This window comes from Puntigrus tetrazona, chromosome 23 (genome assembly GCF_018831695.1).
Source record: "Puntigrus tetrazona isolate hp1 chromosome 23, ASM1883169v1, whole genome shotgun sequence".
NCBI lineage: Eukaryota > Metazoa > Chordata > Actinopteri > Cypriniformes > Cyprinidae > Puntigrus > Puntigrus tetrazona.
The window spans coordinates 14619650-14639921 of record NC_056721.1 but is presented as its reverse complement, the minus strand read 5'-3'; the positions used below and the strand labels follow the sequence as shown (position 1 = coordinate 14639921).

At 38.0% G+C, this 20272-nt stretch overlaps 2 protein-coding genes across 3 annotated transcripts in view; one reads left to right on the top strand and one right to left on the bottom strand.

Annotated features, from left to right (window-relative positions):
• The first annotated feature begins 3596 nt into the window (after positions 1 to 3596).
• ada (adenosine deaminase) lies at positions 3597 to 15669 on the top strand. The gene is made up of 11 exons (XM_043224565.1): positions 3597 to 4113; positions 8037 to 8098; positions 8613 to 8735; positions 10721 to 10864; positions 11025 to 11140; positions 12082 to 12206; positions 12818 to 12889; positions 13164 to 13265; positions 13884 to 13951; positions 14469 to 14598; positions 14690 to 15669. Exons 1-11 carry the CDS (start codon positions 4072 to 4074, stop codon positions 14792 to 14794), a joined length of 1089 nt encoding a protein of 362 aa, XP_043080500.1. The 5' UTR covers positions 3597 to 4071; the 3' UTR covers positions 14795 to 15669.
• Positions 15670 to 16190: 521 nt separating this feature from the next.
• Positions 16191 to 20272, bottom strand: part of pkig (protein kinase (cAMP-dependent, catalytic) inhibitor gamma) — a 19723-nt gene continuing 15641 nt past the window's right edge. For both annotated transcript variants that reach the window (XM_043224566.1, XM_043224567.1), the window contains 2 exons: positions 18431 to 18609; positions 16191 to 17012 (listed from right to left, as the gene is read on the bottom strand). In XM_043224566.1, coding sequence (XP_043080501.1) covers positions 16930 to 17012; positions 18431 to 18581 — 234 coding nt within the window. In that variant the 5' untranslated portion in view covers positions 18582 to 18609 and the 3' untranslated portion in view covers positions 16191 to 16929. The remainder of the gene's footprint in view (positions 17013 to 18430; positions 18610 to 20272) is intronic.

Below are 20272 nucleotides of genomic sequence, written 5' to 3'. Positions count from 1 at the left end.
TCACGGGATGACGTTTGAGAGGAAGCAAATCTGACAGTCACAGGAAAGATGTCAGACAACACACACAACCACATGCAGTAACGGCTTTATGGGAATAGCCCTGCAACCGCCTGGAAGGGAATATTAAAATATTTCAACTGAATCTGTGAAATCTTTCAGTGTAAACTTCAGAAGTCACGTTGAAATTTACAGTATGAAAGATGAAGCATTCTGCAGAACAGTGGTGTGCACAGTAGAAATCACGTCCTGGTGTACACAAAACTAGCTATTCATTGTATATACAAGCAGTTCATTGTGAAATTATATTCCACGCGTAGGATTGTGCTCCGGCGCAGATGAATCTAATGTTTTGAGCTGAATGTGTAGCTGTCAGTCAGAACACCGCTGGGAATCCTGTACTTAGTAAACATAGATCCTAAACTACATCTTACAACAGGCCTATTTAAACCAAATAGGGACGCTCACCAAATATTGTCAAATGAACAAGTAACAAGACTGCGACGCTTTGTTCTGAGTGACTGAGGAAAAAAGCATTACAGTAGGCTACTGTAAATCTAACGATTACACCTAACCATGCAAATGAGTATTTTTATACTTTGTTCTCAAACTATCAATGTTAACAATCAGCATTGTGTGACTATGAGTATATTGTGTATTAGCGTGTAGACTTCAATTTATGTACGGATCTCTATTTGTCACATCATTCAAATTTCATACTGAGAAATTCAGAAAGCAAATCGTTCCTTTAGAACAGATTGTCTTTAAAATACAAATCGTGCGCAGTCCCAGGCTGTCTATAATAAGACGCGCATTTAACACACTGAAATATCATTTCATTTCATTCACAATTACCATGCACAATCAAAATAGTTTTTTGACATTTAATTATTCCATCTGCTGTGAGAATAGGCTAACTAAACAATGTGGCAATCCTCAAATCCTTTAACTATAGCCTGCGTTTGCCGGGACAGCTTCTTTATGTTTAGAGACGCGGCTTGATGACGCAATGCTCACGAACGCGATTTCCCGCGAAAACCTAACGTTTAAATGAGAAAATATTATTTTAAGCAAACCGTTGTGAATGGGGCTAAAGTAAGGTGATAGATTTGAACACTGGCTGATTATATGCTTCACTGATTACAAACTTCACTGACATTCATCAAATGGAAAAAGCAGCTGAAATAATCTACAAAAATACTCAACAGACTTTAACTGAATTTGACATCGTTATGTATATGGTTCTTTATTAGCATCTGCGGAGAAACGTTTGCTACCTCGTGATGTACGTATAAACAGTACGCCAAATAAATAGGAAAACTTGTGGTATAGACGCGCAAAAATGTACTTTAGAGATGGGTAAAGTTGTTGGGTAGATGTACGTGAAAACTGCGTATCATATGCACGCCAAACACGTGCGTGTCCATTTTTGCGTATAAATACCAGTTTTCGTTTTTATTTGGCGCACTGTTCATATGCATTTTCACGAGACAGGCTGGAAAATGTTGCTTTTAGATTTTAAATAGTTTTTTAAGAACTTATCGCATAAAGCTTATTATATAGCATCATAAAAAATCCCCTGGACCCATAATTTCATGTTTTGACACATCCTAGTGCTTAAAGGTAAATTTAAAAAGTTCATACTGCCTTCCAATTAACACATTTTATCATATTAAATCACATTACACAAATCTTCCCCCCAAAACAGTTTAGAAAATGCGAATTAATTGAGTGATGCATCTATGCTAATACCAACACTAGATCAGTATCACTCATCTGACCAGGTTACTGGAAGCTGGATGTAAATACCCCCTATGAAAATATCCCCTTAGTCATAATAAGACTAAAATAACGACAGTTCTTTTCCATTACTAGAGGTCTTGCCCTAAAATAAGCAAGAACAAATAAATACAGGACAAGGGTTAGATTCACTGCAGTTGTTACTTCCTAACATGTGGCCAGCAGAGTCAAATTTTCTTATTTTTATCCAGTAGGAGATCTTGACTACCTCCAGCGACAGAATCTTTCTCTGACATAATGCGTAAGCCTCATTTGGTTTGGGCAAGAGTCCTGTCTGACAGCAGTTTGGAGTGATAACACAAGGTTGAGTTAAGAAGACTTAAAAGATGCATGAACAAACAGCGGTGCTCTATCCAGTTATACAGGGGCGTCCCGCAAGGAACCATAAATAAATGGTAAACGGAGAAAAAGAATGTTTTTACATCTGCTCAAAAGCTTTACATCTCTACCCATGTCTCAATAGCATAGAGCACACTGAGGGATTTATATAGAGCGGTGCTACCACATTCTTAAGGAGGGTTCCAGCAGACTGATGTATGACACATTTAATGGGATGTTTTTGCTGGTTGGGAAACAGAAAACGGCTCATGTGGCTTCGTGCAGGGTTAGAGTTTCCGGATTAGGCCAAGTTAAATAAGGGCTGTTGTTTAGGAACCGCTTTAACAGCAGGGGTTTAAAAAGAACTGTGTTAAAATGTAATGCTTTAGGCACGCAGTTATGTTGGAACTGTCTGATATTTAGCAAGTCATTTTGTGCGTGGTTTATGATGTGCTTTGTTCAAGTACAAACATCTGGCACAAAAAACTCTCAGCGGTGCGTTCAAATATTCGACGAAGATAAACGTCGCGAAAACATTCTTACTTTAAAGAGAGAGCGCGCTTAATGCATGCCATGTTGTGAACATGATACGGACATGTCAGCTTTTCGTAATAACATTATTATCGACCAATCATTTCCTAATCGCGTTATGCATATTTAGGCATACAGGCGACGCTATCCGAGTAAGGTCCGTCTCCACGACGCACAAGAACACAATTGTAACGTGATGCTGACATCTAGCGGCCAACTACTGTAAAAGCCACGCGGTTTTTACACGTCTCGCGGGCTCCTTTCAGCCCCGGGTCGGAGATGAATCATCCTTAACAACAAATGATAAGAACTGAAATGGAATTATTAAATGGTTATGAATCACTGCGGTCATTTTCAGAGAATCAAACTATGAGGAAACAGATTATTTAAAATTATTGTGCCGTTCAAGAACTAGCCTAATATTGTAATGCATTTAAGTTTGATGCAGTCACGCTTCATTTTATATATATATATATATATATATATATATATATATATATATATATATATATATATATATATATATATATATTTTTTTTTTTATTGTTGACAAAACTGCCATACACTCGAGCCGTAAGGATTTTCAACTTTTAGCATTATTTTCTTCTATTCACTTGTAGTTCCACCTGTCGAGCTTCACTCTTATATTGTCAGCTGATCACACGCCTGATTTCCCGAGCTGCTCGGCGGAAAGCTTGTTTGTTTCGATTCGTGACCGATTTTGCGAACAGGTTCAATCGATTCAATCAAAGGATCAAACGGCGATTCGACCACGCAACACGGCGTGTCAGCGTTTATCGCGGTTTTACGATTACGCAACGTTGCGTTTAAACGTTTAGTATGAGTTGTACGACCTACGACCCTTCTAAAAGTAACTCCCGGTCTAGTTACGCAACAGAAACTCAAACTCGCGGACTCTTCCGTGGTGTGTGATAAATTGACATAACCTAGCCGTAAGCCCAGCCTCATGAAACGCACGATTAGAACAAGAAACGCAGCCTGAACCTCTCTAAAGCGCGAATAGAGCGCTTCCGACACGCTCGCGAGCTTCAGTATGCCGCGTCGCGTCGGTACTAGTGTACATGTGGCGTTACCGCGCTTCTAAAAAGCTTCTAATAGGATTCCGGTTTAATCTCTTCGCTTGGCGCAGATCAGGGGCGCTTGTCAGTTTAGTTTGCTCGGTTATTGTTGTCACTCGGTCGTGTTCAGCCGCGTTTAGTTGGCTTATTGCACGCCGACGTTGTAGAGGCGGGGTTCATCGCTCATATTATCTGTTCATAAGGCGTGTTCTTTGTCCGCGCCGGGGTCGGGGTGTATAATAGTTCCGCGCATGGGGGAAGCAGAAGTTCGCCGCTCGAGCTGACAGGTTCCGAAGAGCGCGTGTCCAAGTTGTATCGCGACAGATTTACACGTCGAGTGAAGACAATGGCAGAACAGAATGGAAAACCAGCCTTTGATAAACCTAAGGTTAGTAGTGTCATTACCGACGTTATTCTTCACACAACGGCTGTGCATTCGGGGTTGAACGCTGCTTTAATAAACTGATAATACAGCGAAATCGGCACATGTTAAAACGCCACCGCTGTCATCACGAATGTGGATATATCATGAGGTCTAAAGCAAATGATGCTCGATGATGATGAGGAGGAGGACACTTCGTGTTAGGTCGTTTAAACGTTTTAAAGGTAAATAAGGGGGAAAAAATGAACACAATCATTAAATTATCGAAACAAAAAAAGACTGTCATAAACATCTGATGCATCAGAAGGAACATGCTGATTTATGGCAAAGGACAGAACTCTCCAGGATGATGTTCACACTTCTGGCCTGGTGGAGAGATGCACATAGAGAGCATTGTATCTGCCCTTTGGAGTTATTGTACTGAGAAAGCAGAAGTCAGCCTGAAGAACTGATACCAGAAACATGTCGATAAGCAAATAATATGTGGAAGTGTCAATAAACCATATAGGAGATTGTATTACACTGACCATGTGCAGCTGGAGGACCGACACCAGCATCTCTGAAAGCAGCATCCCAGACTATCCCTCATATAGGTTTTTTTTTTTATTAATGCAAATAATTACAATGTGAATCTACTGTCAGCATTATAGTATGAGAGGCTGTCCTGGGCAAGTACATAATTCTGTTTGGATTTCTTATTGTAAAAACACATTGAACTCCTGTTCAGTTTGTGTTTAATAGGGCTTTATTTTAACAAAGAGCTACAATCATTTTAATCAGTGGCTTATCATTCCTTGACAAAATCACACCCTTCGTAAAGCTTGCTTTTATCAGAAATTCAAGTGACACTTAACAGGCACTAAGTTCTATATTTTATCAGCCACCCAGGACTTTGTTCCACATCTAATGATTACTAAGTGATTATTCACAGTGAAACAATACAGAAAAAGTGCTTTATTCAGTACGTTCAGTGACATTTTATAGGATATAATCATTCGCATGTACACAAAAAGATAAGTTTAACAACAACACAGTATTTTCATAACAAACTCTACATCTTTCGAGAGTCATCTGAGTCCATAACGTGAGCGGTTGCAAGCAAGTCAGCTTTATAAATATTTAAGCGACACGCGGTCCGTGCATATTCAACCCTACCCTCTTACCAAGTGACATTAATATTAGACCAACTACAGTAGTCGTTTGCAATGCGCATTTGAACCCATTCAAGTATGAAGAGGGGGACATCTTGGGCGTGTACAGACAAGACACCTTCTTTCTTTTGAAATTTGAGCCCACACGATAGCAGGGAAAACAACCATGGTATGGCGTGCAAAGCATTGCTTATAATGCTTTTACAGCACAAATGCATGATTTTGGGAACTTTTACATTCAGTTGGTGTTTCAGTAATTTAACAGACTGCAAGAAGACCCATGCAGAGAGCGCTTGAAGAAAGTAGTCTCATTGGGCCCCATGCTCTGTTAACCTGATCCGAGAAACCGAGAGCTACTGAGAGACCAATGAATTAAAAGCACTAGAGGTGACATCATCCTTGTTTAGTTCAAAGACACCGTACCAAAAAAAATGGTTTTAATAATCCCGGTTTTAATTATTTAAGTATGTTTGATATAAAACGGTTTACGAGCAGATGTTTAAATCCAATTAGACTCTCAAGCCTCGCTTTAGTCTGGATTTTATTACGCATTTCACATTAGTTTTTTGTGCTGCAAAAGAGTGTAAAGAATAGTTTTATTGCCCTGCATCAACCCCGGTTTCCTTTACGTGCTTTGTGATTACGTAGATTTACCAGGAGCTTCAAATAAAGCCTTTACAAAGCGTGAGCATTTCCATGAAGGCATCGATATCATTTGATATAAAAGGCTGCTTGCACACCACATTTTCCTCTGGGGTTGGGGGAAGGGACTTAATACTCTGCAGTGTCCTTCCTCGTGTCCGACTGGCCCCTGGAGATCTCACTGCTTAATCAGTGTTGACTTCTTTCAATATCTGCTTCCTATCATGCTCGTAAGAGGCTGTTGTGTTTAAACGTGTCTTTATCTTCCGCGTTAGCTGTATACGAGAGCATAAAGGAAATACGATGCAGCGAACAGCTATTACATAGGTTGTTGTGCAGAACAGTTTGGTCAAAGATGCGACGCAGCTGTTTGCACACGTGTCCCCTTTTTTCTCTTGAGAGTTTCCTGTGAACTCCCTGTTTACCCAAAATTGATCTCTGGTTACACAAGAAAAAAAAATTTTCTCCTGGAACAGCATTGCACTTGGTATACTATTGTAATTAAATGCTGTGAACTTGCTTTAAGTCAATTTTTTTCACAACACGACTGATTTTACATCTTTTCACAAGATGTAAAATAAGCCTCTGATGTCTTCAGAGAGTGTATGTGAAGTTTTAACTCAAAATACCTCACAAATAATTCTTAGAAACTGTTAAAATTGCCACTTTTAGGGTATGAGATAAAAACACAGTTCTACCCCTGTAATGCTCCGGGGGAAAGAGGGCGAAGCTTCACCAGCTCACGCTCCGGGCTTGCTTTTGCAAATAATCACTCCATTATCAGTATAAGCCTGTTATCTTTACAGACAACACACTAGGCAAGTCAGTCGCCTTATTGTGCATAAAAATGCATTTTATAAATTTCACAGACGGGAGCGTGGCACGATAAAAATAACTGCATCGCATGCTATTTTAAACTTTATGAGACCCACTTGTGATTAAGAGCTGGACTAATTACAGCAATCAACTTCACATTGCTTTCATATGAAATATCAAAATAACAGCTTTTTCAATTAACGTGGCGAAGTGCCAGGAAGCTCTTTCAGAAGGATAGTTCTCCAGCAGCTACAAGCAAGAGAACATGAATGGCGGGCCACAGCTTCTCACACTCAGGGTTATTAGGGCAGAGAGCGTTACAATGGGCAAGCTAGTTGTGTTGCCACACAACAGTATTAAATACCTTATAAAATAGATTTTTGCATAATATGTCCCCTTTAAGAATTCCCTTTTACCAGCTTGTCATTTAGCGTTTGCATTTAGCGTTTAGCGTAGCATTTGCGTTGTGCAATCGTATTGTTTTGACTATGAATGGGTTGTTTTACTCACATTGTGAAAGATTGTGCCGTTTCCCACCATATCTTTACCAAAAATATTTTAATTAAAAGCACGTTAAGCTATCGCCAGTCTTGATGATACTCTTGCATCAACAAACCAAATTCTCAGCAGGATTACAGTGAACAACTGCTGCTGATGAGATATAGTTTGCGTTTTTGCATTCTCACACTGAAATAGAGTGCTGCTGAGACGACACACTTTTTTTAAACTCACGAATTCTACTTTCATGTCAGAAGCATGCAACCACTTCAAAAATAATCCAATGAAACCAAACCAAATAATGACTTTCAGTCAAACACAATAAAAAAGTCATGAATCAGACACGCTAGCATCTTTCTGTGCATTTTTTTAATTTCAGCGGAGAACTTTATACTATTAAGAGCAGTTGACACCACATGGAGGTCAAGACTTAATTGGTTTCTCTTTATGGTTTGTAAAGTGGAGTCACAATTTAATTTGGTCATCTGTCAGGAGAACTCTCAGTACGTCGCAGTAGATTGGAGCCATTACATTCACTTCTCTCACAGCTCTCCCTGGCATCTCTGGCCTTTCCACTGAACTTATTTCACCCAGTCGTGCGTTTCACATTCTTCCTCGCTTCACGAGGAGCATTTCACAGCTGCGCAGGAAGGAGACTCTACTAGCCATCTGCATACGACAAACTGAAAGCTGAGCTCAAAGTTTTGATGGATGTGCTTCTGCTCTGTGGCATCAACAAGTCTCTGTCAGCATTGGTCACATGGTTCAGTGGTGGGAAAATGTGGCCGTTGGATTTTATTCCTGTTCTTTTATCTTTTGCAGATTGAACTACACGTGCATCTTGATGGTGCCATTCGAATAAAGACCATTGTAGAAGTTGCAAAGTAAGTGACGCATTCCAATTACATACTGTGATAAATACCCTGAAAACCTTTCATTTAAATGTCCTTCCTAGTGACTCAGAAGCTCCTTAAAGGAAGAGTTCATCAGAAATATTATTTTAATAATTATTTATATAATTAGTAATTATATTAATGAGTAGTCATGTATAATAATATTGACTGTATTAATTATTATTTACTTCTTAAATGCATTTTTATGGTACATTTTGAGCGATCTGAGGCCAAAGTAACACTCCCAAATTTAAGTCAATATTAAATGGTAATTTCACCTTCGCAGCTCTAACATCAAATATGGACTACTTGCAATGATTTTATAGATTTATACAATGATTCATTTTGAATCTGCATTTGGATGAGAATTTAAAAAATATATAATGAACCAACAGCATTGTTTTTTCCTTGGTAAACAGACACAATATATTTCTAGGCAATCTTGTGGTCTTTCCATTGTACTTTCAAACTCTAACCAGTGACCTCTGGTGTACCTGTGTCTCAGGCGGCGGGGAATCACTCTACCTGCGATCGGCGAGGATGAAATGAGAAACCTGGTCATAATGCATAAGCCGGCCACACTCACAGAATTCCTTGGCAAGTTCAGTCACTACATGCATGCCATTGCGTAAGTAGTTGTGCCGAGAAAAGATCTGCTGGCTCTAAATAAGTTGTGTTGCTCATTTGCTTGAAGATTGCATGGAAGCCTTCATTTAAACTGCTTGCATCATTTGTTTTTTTTTTTAGCAACAACAGTTACATTTTAGTTTCTCAGACTACTCTGCACTATGGTTTCTGTCCAGCAATTTTACATTTTGGCAAATTTGTGCGATTTATTTTTTTTGTTCAATTTGCGACTGACTATTAGATTTATGCTTATTGTTTGTTTTTATAATAATCGTTTGTTTTTCAAATAACATTGTAGGAATTCATACCAAATCACACAAAAATTCTTATGATATCAAGTTTGGGTTCTCTTTTTTAGACATTTTGGAAGTTAGAGTAAAAAAGTACAAAAGTTGTCGCTGGTGCGATAGCCTTCAAATATTTCATGTTAAAGTGTACCATTTAGGGACTAATATGTACAATTAAGGACCTGATTTGTACCAATTGGGGATAAATGAGTTACAAACTATATATTTTGCAATATATATATATATATATATATATATATATATATATATATATATATATATATATATATACTGCCCAGTTACAGCTTTTGTACTTCATATTTTTTAGATCTCTTTTCAGTTTCCTCATGAATAAGATGATTTTAATCTAGGCCACCCTATGCTTTTGCACCCACATGGAAGTAAAGCAATTCTATCAATGTTAACTCAATTACCAGCACATATCTGAAGTGGTTAATAAGTAAGAGGTCCTCACCATATCGCTCGTGGTGGATACGCCCTCAAGGGCATGATATCCTTTCTGATGTCCTGCAGACATCTTTACATGCAGCTCATGTCACACCTTCGCGACGTGTCGCTATAGCAACGGACATATAACCTCTGTACAGGCTTTTCTGTTGCCCTTACAGGCAGTAAACAAGAGTCAGATAATGAGACAGTTTCTACACGTTTCCCCTCAGATTCACAAACGTGAGAGATAGATGCTTTGACACGAAGTCCTGAAAAGCAGTGCAGCCGGTAGTTTTGTGGGCCGGCAGCTGACATGCTTCATTGAAAATGAACCTTGTTTACAGCATGCGCCTCCCCCACAACAACACGGGGAACTCGCTAGCTGTTTTTGGCCTCCACTGGGCTCTTTATTGTCCAGTGCTGTGGACAGGCTCAATGCATGTCATGTGGTGTAACCTGAAAAATATGCTTTGTCGTTGCATTTAAAAAGCCTTTTTATTTAGCACTTTGGCACGATGTGACTCATAGAGGGAATTTTAAAAAAATGTGCAAGTGATCTCTTTGAAATAAGTATCATAGCATAAGTGTTACTGATTTGCAAAAATGATTATGGCCTTTGGTATCTTGCTCCAGTTGTGGGTGTTCTTGGAACAAGCGCATGTTATGCAATAAAGAAAGAATTTATGAGTGTTGAAGTGAAAGTCTAGTTCATTCAGTTAATTCAGTCATTCACATAATATCTCTCTGAAGCATGTGCTATCTTTGTCCATAAATGTAGAAGTCATGAATGCTATAATTTTATGACATCACAAAACAACTTCAATTTATTTGAGTATTCTTAGATGATGTTTTTTGATGATGCTTGATGCTTTGGACCACTCTTACAACATACAAACACAAACACACACACACACACACACGTAATGTCTCATCTGGAACACAAAAGCACAGGTTATACACTATATTGACGTGTATGTGAACCATACATCAATCGAAAGCTTATTTATTTAGCTTTTAGATGATAGCCCAAATCTTAATTTCAACATGAATTTACTTTTTACGTTAAGTACATAATTTAGAAAGTAAATTCAAACACACAAATACATACATATGTATGTATGTGTGTGTGTGTGTGTGTGTGTGTGTTTCTTAAAGACTGAAGGTCTTGATGGTGGCCGGGGTCTATTAGGGTAGGGGGTAGTGGGTGAGGCTGTCATGGTGTTTTATCTGTTTCATGTTTCATCTGCAGAGGGGACAGGGAGGCCATCAAGAGAATAGCTTATGAGTTTGTAGAGACAAAGGCCAAAGAGGGAGTGATCTATGCTGAAGCCAGATACAGCCCTCATCTGCTTGCCAACAAGGGAGTGGAACCTCTTCCTTGGGATCAAAAACCGTATGTGTACCATATTTGCTCGAATCAAAATCTGCTTCATGGAATGAATTATCTGTTGTCCTTATGTTACAACAGTCTTGCTGGTTTACATTTTCTCTTGCGCAATTACCCCGTTCTGTTCTCGTTTTTGTTCTTGCCCGTCCTCCCCTCTTCCTCCCAGAGGAGACATCACTCCTGATGATGTGGTGAGCCTGGTGAACCAGGGGTTCAATGAGGGAGAAAAGGCCTTCAAAACCAAAGTCAGGTCCATTCTGTGCTGCATGCGTCACATGCCAAGTAATACACTTTCATCTCTGCTCCACCCACTCACCCCCACCCAGTGTGCTGTGTTTTTAAGAGGCAACACCTCACTGTCATCTTTCATTAAAAATCCATTCTTGTTTAATTATCACAGCACTGGCCAAACCCCCTGCAGATTGGCTTAGCATTTTTTGTTCTTATTTTAAATTCAGTCAAGATGGACTGTTTGGAAATGCTGCAGTGAATTTGGAAGCCTCTGTGATTCGTGTGTAATGTGTAAACAGAGACCCATGTAACCTGTCACTTACATTTTAATTAATTAATCTTACTGAACCAAACATTTGGATTGTGAGGAGTTAACAGTTGTCCATTCAGAAAGTTTCAATCTTTCATACTGAAAAAACTAAACAAAACAAAGCCACGTAACATGTATAATATTTTTGAACATATCACTGATTTTCGGTATTTTATCAAAAAAACAATCAGAAGTGTCAGATATTTACGTTGTCTAACAGCTGAATGAAGCTTTTCTTTGGTGTACGGTTTGTTGGGTCAATATTTGGCCGAAATATTTGAAATCTAAAAAGAAATCTAAATACTGAGAAAAGCACCTTTAAAGTTGTCCAATTTAAAATCGATTTTTGGCATAAAAGAAAAAAACTGTAATTTTGACCCATGCAATGTATTTTTAGCTATTTATTTTAGCTAGACTTATGGTTTTGTGGTCCGGGGTCACATGTATATTATTCAAATTTCAACACTATAATATTAAATCATATTTCACAATACTATAGATGAATACTATAAGCTATAGATTTATATAGAAAAATGGAATGTGTAATATTCTAAATCATATTACAGAATAACGGCCACATCCTGCAATTATTGGCTTATATGTGCAACATATATCATATGAGGAAAGTATAATACACTCATAATTTAATTTAATTACATTCTAATGCTTATTTTTGCTGTAGATTGGTCTATGGACATAGTTGAGCTATGTAAAAAGTATCGTAAAGATGGAGTTGTGGCAATAGACCTAGCAGGGGATGAGTCTATGAACTGTGAGTCATACCCAGGACACAAGAGAGCATTTGAGGTAAGAAAACACACACACACACAGACTTTATGAGCTGCGCTTGCAAAATGCTTTCAGCATGGTAAACCAGAAGAACATCTCTGGCTGCATTTTTCTCTGTGGATCATTTTAGGCCTGTAACAGGATTCACAGAATTTGACAGAACACGCGCGTATGTCTAACCGTATGTCTTATCAGCATAATGTGTTGACAAGATCTTTTCCCCTCATTTCCCTTACAATGAGTCACTTTGTCTATTAGTGCTTTACACATACAAGTAAATTCCAGTATTCAAAACTTTAAGAGATTTAACTCTGCTTTGTGTAATCTTGTACAATCTCTAATTTAAATAACACAGACACGGAGACATCTGTTTATACTATTTAGCGTGCTAAGAGCCGGAGCTGCAATGTTCCCGGGAGCAAAGCAAGTTCCCTGTCATCCTGTGATCTAAACAGAATCTTACAAACACAGTGTTTGAAAGCAGTATCTTTTGTATATAACGAGGCAAGCATAATACAATACATGCTACAGATGCTGTTTGGATACGGCTAGGTGCTTTTTTGCGGATGTCATTGGCAGCGTCGCAGCTGAGGGTTCGCTTTTTTTTTTTTTTTTTTTTTTTTTGACAGGAAGCCGTCAGAAGTGAAATTCACAGAACAGTGCATGCAGGAGAAGTGGGCCCTGCTAGTGTGGTGAAGGAGGTACGAGTTTCCTCTTTTTCTCAGCGTTTATTATCACGCATTCAGCGAGAACACAGATGTACAGATGGAAATTGTGTAACACTGTCTGTTTTTAACTAGAAAAAAAGCCTGTATAGTACATTTCCTTCCCAAGTACTAAATCATAAAAGGCACACATGTCAGAAAACACCACAACCGCTCAGCTCGTTTTTCAAAATGTCACTCCGCAAGAGAAAACACCCTCGGATCCGAAACTGTGTGCCAACTCTTTCCATAACGTTCCCTCCCTTCTCAGGCTGTGGAGGTTCTGAAAGCAGAACGCATTGGACATGGATACCACACGCTTGAAGATCAAGCCCTGTATAAACGACTGCTCCAACAGAACATGCATTTTGAGGTAAAACGGGACAGCAGCTTCCTGACAGTCACAGACGTCACTCTGAGATAAACACCCACATACATTTACATCATTAGATAAAAACACCATTATCGTGGATAATGCACCATTATCTGCATGTTGCACCAGACCTTTTTATTGGTCAAAGTGCTCACATGCAGGGTATTAGGGTCAGTAACAAAGTAGCAGCTGAAAACAGAACTAATTTCACTCATCTGAGCTATTTTAATGACTTTTGTTATTAACTTTTAACGTTTTAACATTATCTTTGAAAGAAAATTGTCGCAGATAACCAGACCTCCTTGCATATAATGAGCACGTACTTATATGTTTTTTTACGTAACAGCACGTGGTTTCATCATATGTGTAATTCGTGGTTTGAAAAGTGTGCGTCAGATTAATAAAACACATATGATTTGTTTTAATGAGACGGAAACAGGACCGAGCGGAAGATTTCCTGAAACATAATCTCATGCTGCCCTCTGGTGGACAGTTTTAAACATATGTTTATAAACGTCTCGCTGGACAGTCCCTCACTTTGCTAATATTTATATTTTCACTAAAGGGGGTTATTAATCTGCCCAGTGTTTATTGTCACCGTGTGTTGTCTTTCTCTAGGTATGTCCTGTCTCTAGCAGAGTGACAGGAGCCTGTGACCCAGACTTCACTAAACATCCTCTCATCACGTAAGAATAGGTTTATTTACTTTACCGTTTACATTTTAATGTATGTTTCCGGTCAAACTATGAACGATTTGATGGTGTATGTTATTCCACTAAAACTAGCTATAATAAGTTAGAATTATGTTATTGTTAACAGCTAGCCGAGTAGCTAGCTATTTTAGCTCTGCTTTAGCAAACGTCCATTCGGTCTGACTTGGGTTGCAGTTCACCATCTAATTTGTTCGTGAAGAATAAAATAATGTACTAGTGCGCATTCTTCCTCAAAGTCTATCACATTGTAGAATAAAATGGACAGTTCACATTCACAATCCTGCACTTAATGAGATAGCTCACCCTAAAATGAAAATTACCTCATGATTTACTCACCCATCATGATATGGCTTGAAGTGGATCAAAAAGAGTTTAGCAAAGTTGGCTTAAGACAAGAACACATTTTGGTTTTAGGTTTTAACTTTGATGTAAGGTTTTGATCCACATGTTGATTAGTATAGTTCAAGTTTGAAAAGTCTGTGCGTTTCAGATTAAAAAAGGACAACGCTAACTACTCCTTAAATACGGATGATCCTACCATCTTCAACTCCACCTTGAACTCAGACTACCAGGTGGTGCAGAAATACATGGATTTCACTGAAGAGGACTTCAAGAGACTGGTGAGACATATTTTGCCAAAACAAGCTGTCTAGTGGACTCTGGTCAAGGCAACAGTGACTTGAATGATCTCGTCTGCTTTTGTTTTCACAGAATATAAATGCAGCCAAGTCCTGCTTTCTTCCTAAGACGGAGAAAAAGAAGCTTCTTGAACAACTCTATGAGGCTTATGGCATGCTGGAAAAAACTGGCTTTTGAGCTCAGTGCTATTATAAACACGTTTGCAGCGAGCAGAGCCTTTCAGGACATTTGCCTTCTCACACGATTGTGGCTCCTTATTCCTTAAAAACTGGAGAACTCATACGCGCATCTCCCAGTGAAATTATTTACACAAAACAATAGACCACAGTCAACATCTTGTTCATTAAAATAATTGTTACACATGTAATTCATATTTCATTAACCACTATTATAGCATACTGGTTTTGACCAAATGCTGTTGCCTTTAATCTACATAAACAGTTTAACAAGCATTGTTATATCAAGTTATATCAATAGCCTAAACATGAAATATTGGTCTTATTTCATATTTACTCAAGTCTAAGTCACTATAATTTCCATCTTCTCAATATACGCACAGAACATGACCATAATGAAATTTTTTTATATGAAGCATGTTAAGCTGTATAATGTAAAAGGTGCTGTGAGAATGAAGTTAAATAATACCTCTACAATTTTACAATAGCAATACAAAAAAGAAAATGATAAATCCAAAACATTATGCCAGAATATGATCTTATATCTGGTGCTTATCTAATGTATATTGTATACAAACCTTTAGGTAAGCGTTTATTATTAAATATATTAAAAGGTTATTATTAGATGTTTGATGATGAAATGCTGTGCAAAACCCCTTTAAGTTTTGTCCTTCCTTTGTTCTAACGCCAGAGGGCATTTACCAAAAGACGGATCATATAACTCAGGTTTGAAGTTAATCAGCCTAGTGAAAAATAATTACATTTTGTGTAAAAAAACAAAACAGGAACATATGGACTATATATATGCTGCGGGAAGGAAGGGACTGAGAGCTTGTCACTCTGTAAACGATCAATACAAATACTTTCGCATTTGAATGGTTGTGTGATTCTTGGCCTGTTTATGACCAAAAAAATTGGTAAATTGTGGCACTCTGTAGCCTGATGTTTACAAATTTTCTCTGTTGTTCACTATATATATATATCTCTCAGTCAGTTGATTCACATGACCTAACTGAAAATAGTGACGTTATAATTAATCTTGGGTATCATACAAATAAAACTGACACCATCTTGCATCCGAATTATTATAGTTAAAAAAAAATTACCTCAGAGGACTTTAATAAAGTTGTTATTGTAATAAAAATGTTATTGTAGTTCGTCTTTGTACTAAGTTGCATGTTTTGTACATTTTAAAGTTCACATATTTGGTGAGTATTATTACATAAATAATGTTCATTTTTCCCTTACTTGTATAACAATTTCTATAAATTTGAGAAATGGAAAGCCAAATGCAAATATACTTTTCCTTCAAATACAACCAAATCTCAATTTCTTCAAAAGAAAGAAAAAAAAAAAAAAAAATCAATAAATAAAAGCAATAAAGACACCGAAAGCAATAAGGTCATTCCTGTTTATTTTGAGGTACTTACATTTATAGGTCACAATATAAATGCAATGTGTTTTAACAAGTGTTTCTGAGAGTCTTGACAAAAACCACAAAACAGTGCCAGGAGCAGAAAGCAGTAACTCAGATACTACATAAATATAGTTAATTATGTTACATTTGTGTTACAGTATATAATGAAGTATAGAAACAAACCTCTTCTGACCTCAGGCAATATTTGGGAATTCTGTTCTATAATCAGACCACCTTCAACTGTAGTGATCATTGTTTAAAAAAAAGAAGAAAAAATTAAAAGTGAGCCATCCATGTCATAGGCTGTAACAAAAAGGCTATATTTGGTACTTTAGAGTTTACAGTAGCTCTGAGTATTTGTTTTAACAGTAACTCAACTCAAGATTGAACCGTTTAGTTTAAGTTTAGGATGGAAAAATATCAAAACGCCTGTGCTTCTGTTCGACCTCTGTTAGAAAAAACAAACTTCCCTTACTCAGCGCTGTGAATGAATACAGTCCTCGACAGATTTGTCCCATTTAGTGGTGTTTGCAAAGGCAGTGTCTTCTCCATCTGTCTCTTAGGCACTCAACAGCATGCAATGGGTGGATGTCCACCTTAATGGCAGTCTATGAGAGGAGCTCTTCACCGCTGCCCGATGAGCAAAGATGAGGAGAATTTTGATGAGAAAAGGAGAGAACTCCTCGGCTTTTCTCTCTCCTCCGGGTCATTCTTCGTCTTTATGACGGTCCCTCTGTCCCCTGTTTATCCTGGCTCCCGGATGCCTCTGCTTCTGGGGCTGGAGAACCAGAAGCATCTCCCTCTACGAGACACAGATGTGACAAACCTTTTTGCTACAACACTGCACGCCCAGTATATTCTCCAGCTAAACATTTTTAACAAGGACCTTGTGGTCATGGGAAAGTCTCAGGTTATTTCAGAGATAAAATAGTGCCAAGAATGTGAACTAAGGAAACTGGGTCAAATAGAGACAGATGCTGCTCTTATTTCAGTAGGAAAGAGTTGAAGTTTCCCATACGAATAGGAAACGGTCAAGGAAGCAGTTATTGTTGAGAGGGCAGATAATAAATCTTTGTCATTGGTGACGGACTCCATTCAACCTCCCCAAACCTATTCACGCTTAATCTGGACACTGTGACCCTGCAGAGCTGTGTCCTGGATAAAGTATTGGACGTTTTATATAGGAGAAGAAAGGCCAGTGAAAGCCTCTTTTGTGAATGGCACTTGTAATGCGTTCATGTATCACAGTCTTACCGTATTCACAAAACATTCATTACGGGGGTCAAAATGATACAATGTTGCATAATAAATATGCCCTGATAGACCACTGGCAGTCAGGAGACATTAGTGCTCTTCAAGTGATGAAAGAGCAGATAGTTGTGCAGAATACAAGTAAATTACTGCTGTGAGAATACCAAAAACATACAGTAGGAAATACCACTGCATAGGCCTAGTGTTTTTCTACGTTTTAGAAGTTCAGCATTACAGCCACTAACCTTTAAATCTGGCTTGTTTACATGACGTATCTTTTCAGTGTAAAAAAATGACAGATGATCTAACAGATAAAAGAGGACCAATCACAACTCTTTATGCAAATAATTGACAAATGACAAACATCTGAATAAGATGAAGTAGGAGAAGATGAGAGGTTTCAAGAGTGAGAAAAAGAGGGTGGGGAAAAAAATTTGACGAGGAGGATGAAGAAGCAGTAATGGTAAGAAAAGGAGTTTTAGGAAGTAGAAGCAGAGAAGAAGAAAAGAGGAAGAAAGAATGAGGTTTAGTAGTTAAGTAAGAGAAGGAGAAGAAGAAGTAGTATGAGAATGAGGTTTAGTAAGAAGAGGGGAAGAAGAAGAACGAGAAATAGGTTTAGACGTGGAGGAGAAGAAAAAGAAGAAGCGGTAAGTAGCAAAGGAAGGAGGTTTAGGAAGAGGAGTGGAAGAAGAAGAAAAAAAGGAGGAGGAGGAGGAGAAGAAATGAAGAGAAATGAGTGGGAGGAGAATAGAGTGAAAGTAAATGGAGACAGGAGAATGAGAAGAAGAGAATGAGACCAAAGAGTGAGAAAAAGGAGGAAGACATATAAAAAGCAAGAAAGAGAGGAAGAGGAGATGGACGAAGAAGAAGAACTCTGAATGAGGAGGGGAAGAGAATGTTGGAGGAATATAAATACAGCCGCTGCCTCACAAGAAGAAGAAGAAGAAGAAGTGAAGCAGTGTGACGCACCTGCAGCTTTCAGGTCCATCTGAGCCATGTCTTTGGTTAGATCACCGGTCCCCACCGCTACTGACTCTCCTTTAATGTCTGGCACTGCATTCCTGCGACCGGTACGATCACAGTTTATGAAGTCTGAATATGACGTCTCAACGTCCATCATCTGCTCACAAACTGCCCTCTCATTACACCTGAAAAAAACAAACGACAAAACATTTCAGACGTTAAGAAAAGCAAGCAAGCCAACAGTTGGGACTAAAATCTCTTTTGAGTAACTCTATTTAATGAGCTCTGAAAAGGAAATTCCTAACACACAGAAAACCTGTGAATCTCTCCGTTCAGTAATGCCCATGACAGAACACGCCGGCTGATGAATTGGAGTAATTATTACTTCAGGGGCTCTATTTCAACGCTAAAGTTAATAGATTCAGCCGCTGAACTCATTTCATGGCCTAATTATATAAGAGAGCCAAAAGCATTCATCCAACCCTAGATGCATTCGTCATTCTTTTCATGCTTGTTTACACTCAAGAGTTTCTTATGAGTATCAGTGCAAGCTTGCAGATGGAGCCTTACTGGCACGCAAACAAGAGATAAAAACCCAAAGCCATCGATTAGACACATTTTGGAGCTCATCAAACCGCTTTCAGGAAGGAGAGTCATGGGTGGTATTATGCTGAGAGAGGAAAACTCCCAGAGAAAGTATCCAAAACGCATTAGCTGCTCGCTCGCTAAGTGTCCCCTAAGTCAACATGAAAACCCCATTTACTGCGGGCCGTAACACGTTCATATTGCTCCTTACACCATAATATCCTAATTACTTTTTAAATAAATATATTTAAAAGTATAGCAATAATTTAGAATAACCAGTTTCTGTTTGCATGTTTTAAAATGTCATTTATTCCAGTAATGCAAGCGAAACTTTTCAGGCAGACGTCACACCATTCATCCTTTCAATTTTTTCTTTGGTGGGCAAAAAAAACATTTCTTCCTATCGTCTGTGTTGATTTAAAATAAATGAATTTTTAAATACAAAAAATATTACAAACTTAAAAAGATCCCAAACTTTTGAACAGTAGTAACTATATAAAAAAATTATAATATTAAAAATAGTGTTGTCAAATGATTAATTGCAATCAAAATAAAACATTTATATAGATATACATTTATATATCTGTATATAGACATAAATATATATATAGTTCACACAAAATTGATTTTGGATGTGATTAATCATGATTAATAATTTAACAGCACTAACATAATTCTTAGTTCTATTTTAGTATGTACTACTTTACTATGTAGTCTTTTATAAATAAAATAAAATAAATAATAATAAAATCAGTTTATTCTATCTCTGAAATGTATTTCCTTTTTCATTTCATATCACCAAATCAATTAAATCGTTTCATGATGGATAAAATCAAGTTCCTTTTACAGCGTATTTTATTTTGCTAAGAGATGCATCACATTGGGTTGCAAGTACAAATGCTGACTTGGTTGTTAGTCAAAAATGGCACTCTGAATCTGTTCAGCTGGCCCGTCTGAAGAGAAGAAGAGGTATTCCAGAGGAATGCGAGAGGCAAAGAAAGACGGCAAACACAAATAAATGTGATGCTATGTGTTGGAAGCCGAAGGGGAGGTAGTGAGCGAGAAAATTAGAGGGTATAAATCATAGTGCTGGTCTTCACTGCTCATCCCTGCTTCCCCTCGAATCACCTCTCTCCTTCCCTGCATTTCTCTTTTCCCTTTCTAACCCTTTCTTTTTATAGTTCTCTCTCCCTTTCTATTATTTTCGTACGCCCCAGTAGTGCTAAACAGATCAGGGGTGTAAGAACAATTTGGAAAAGTGGG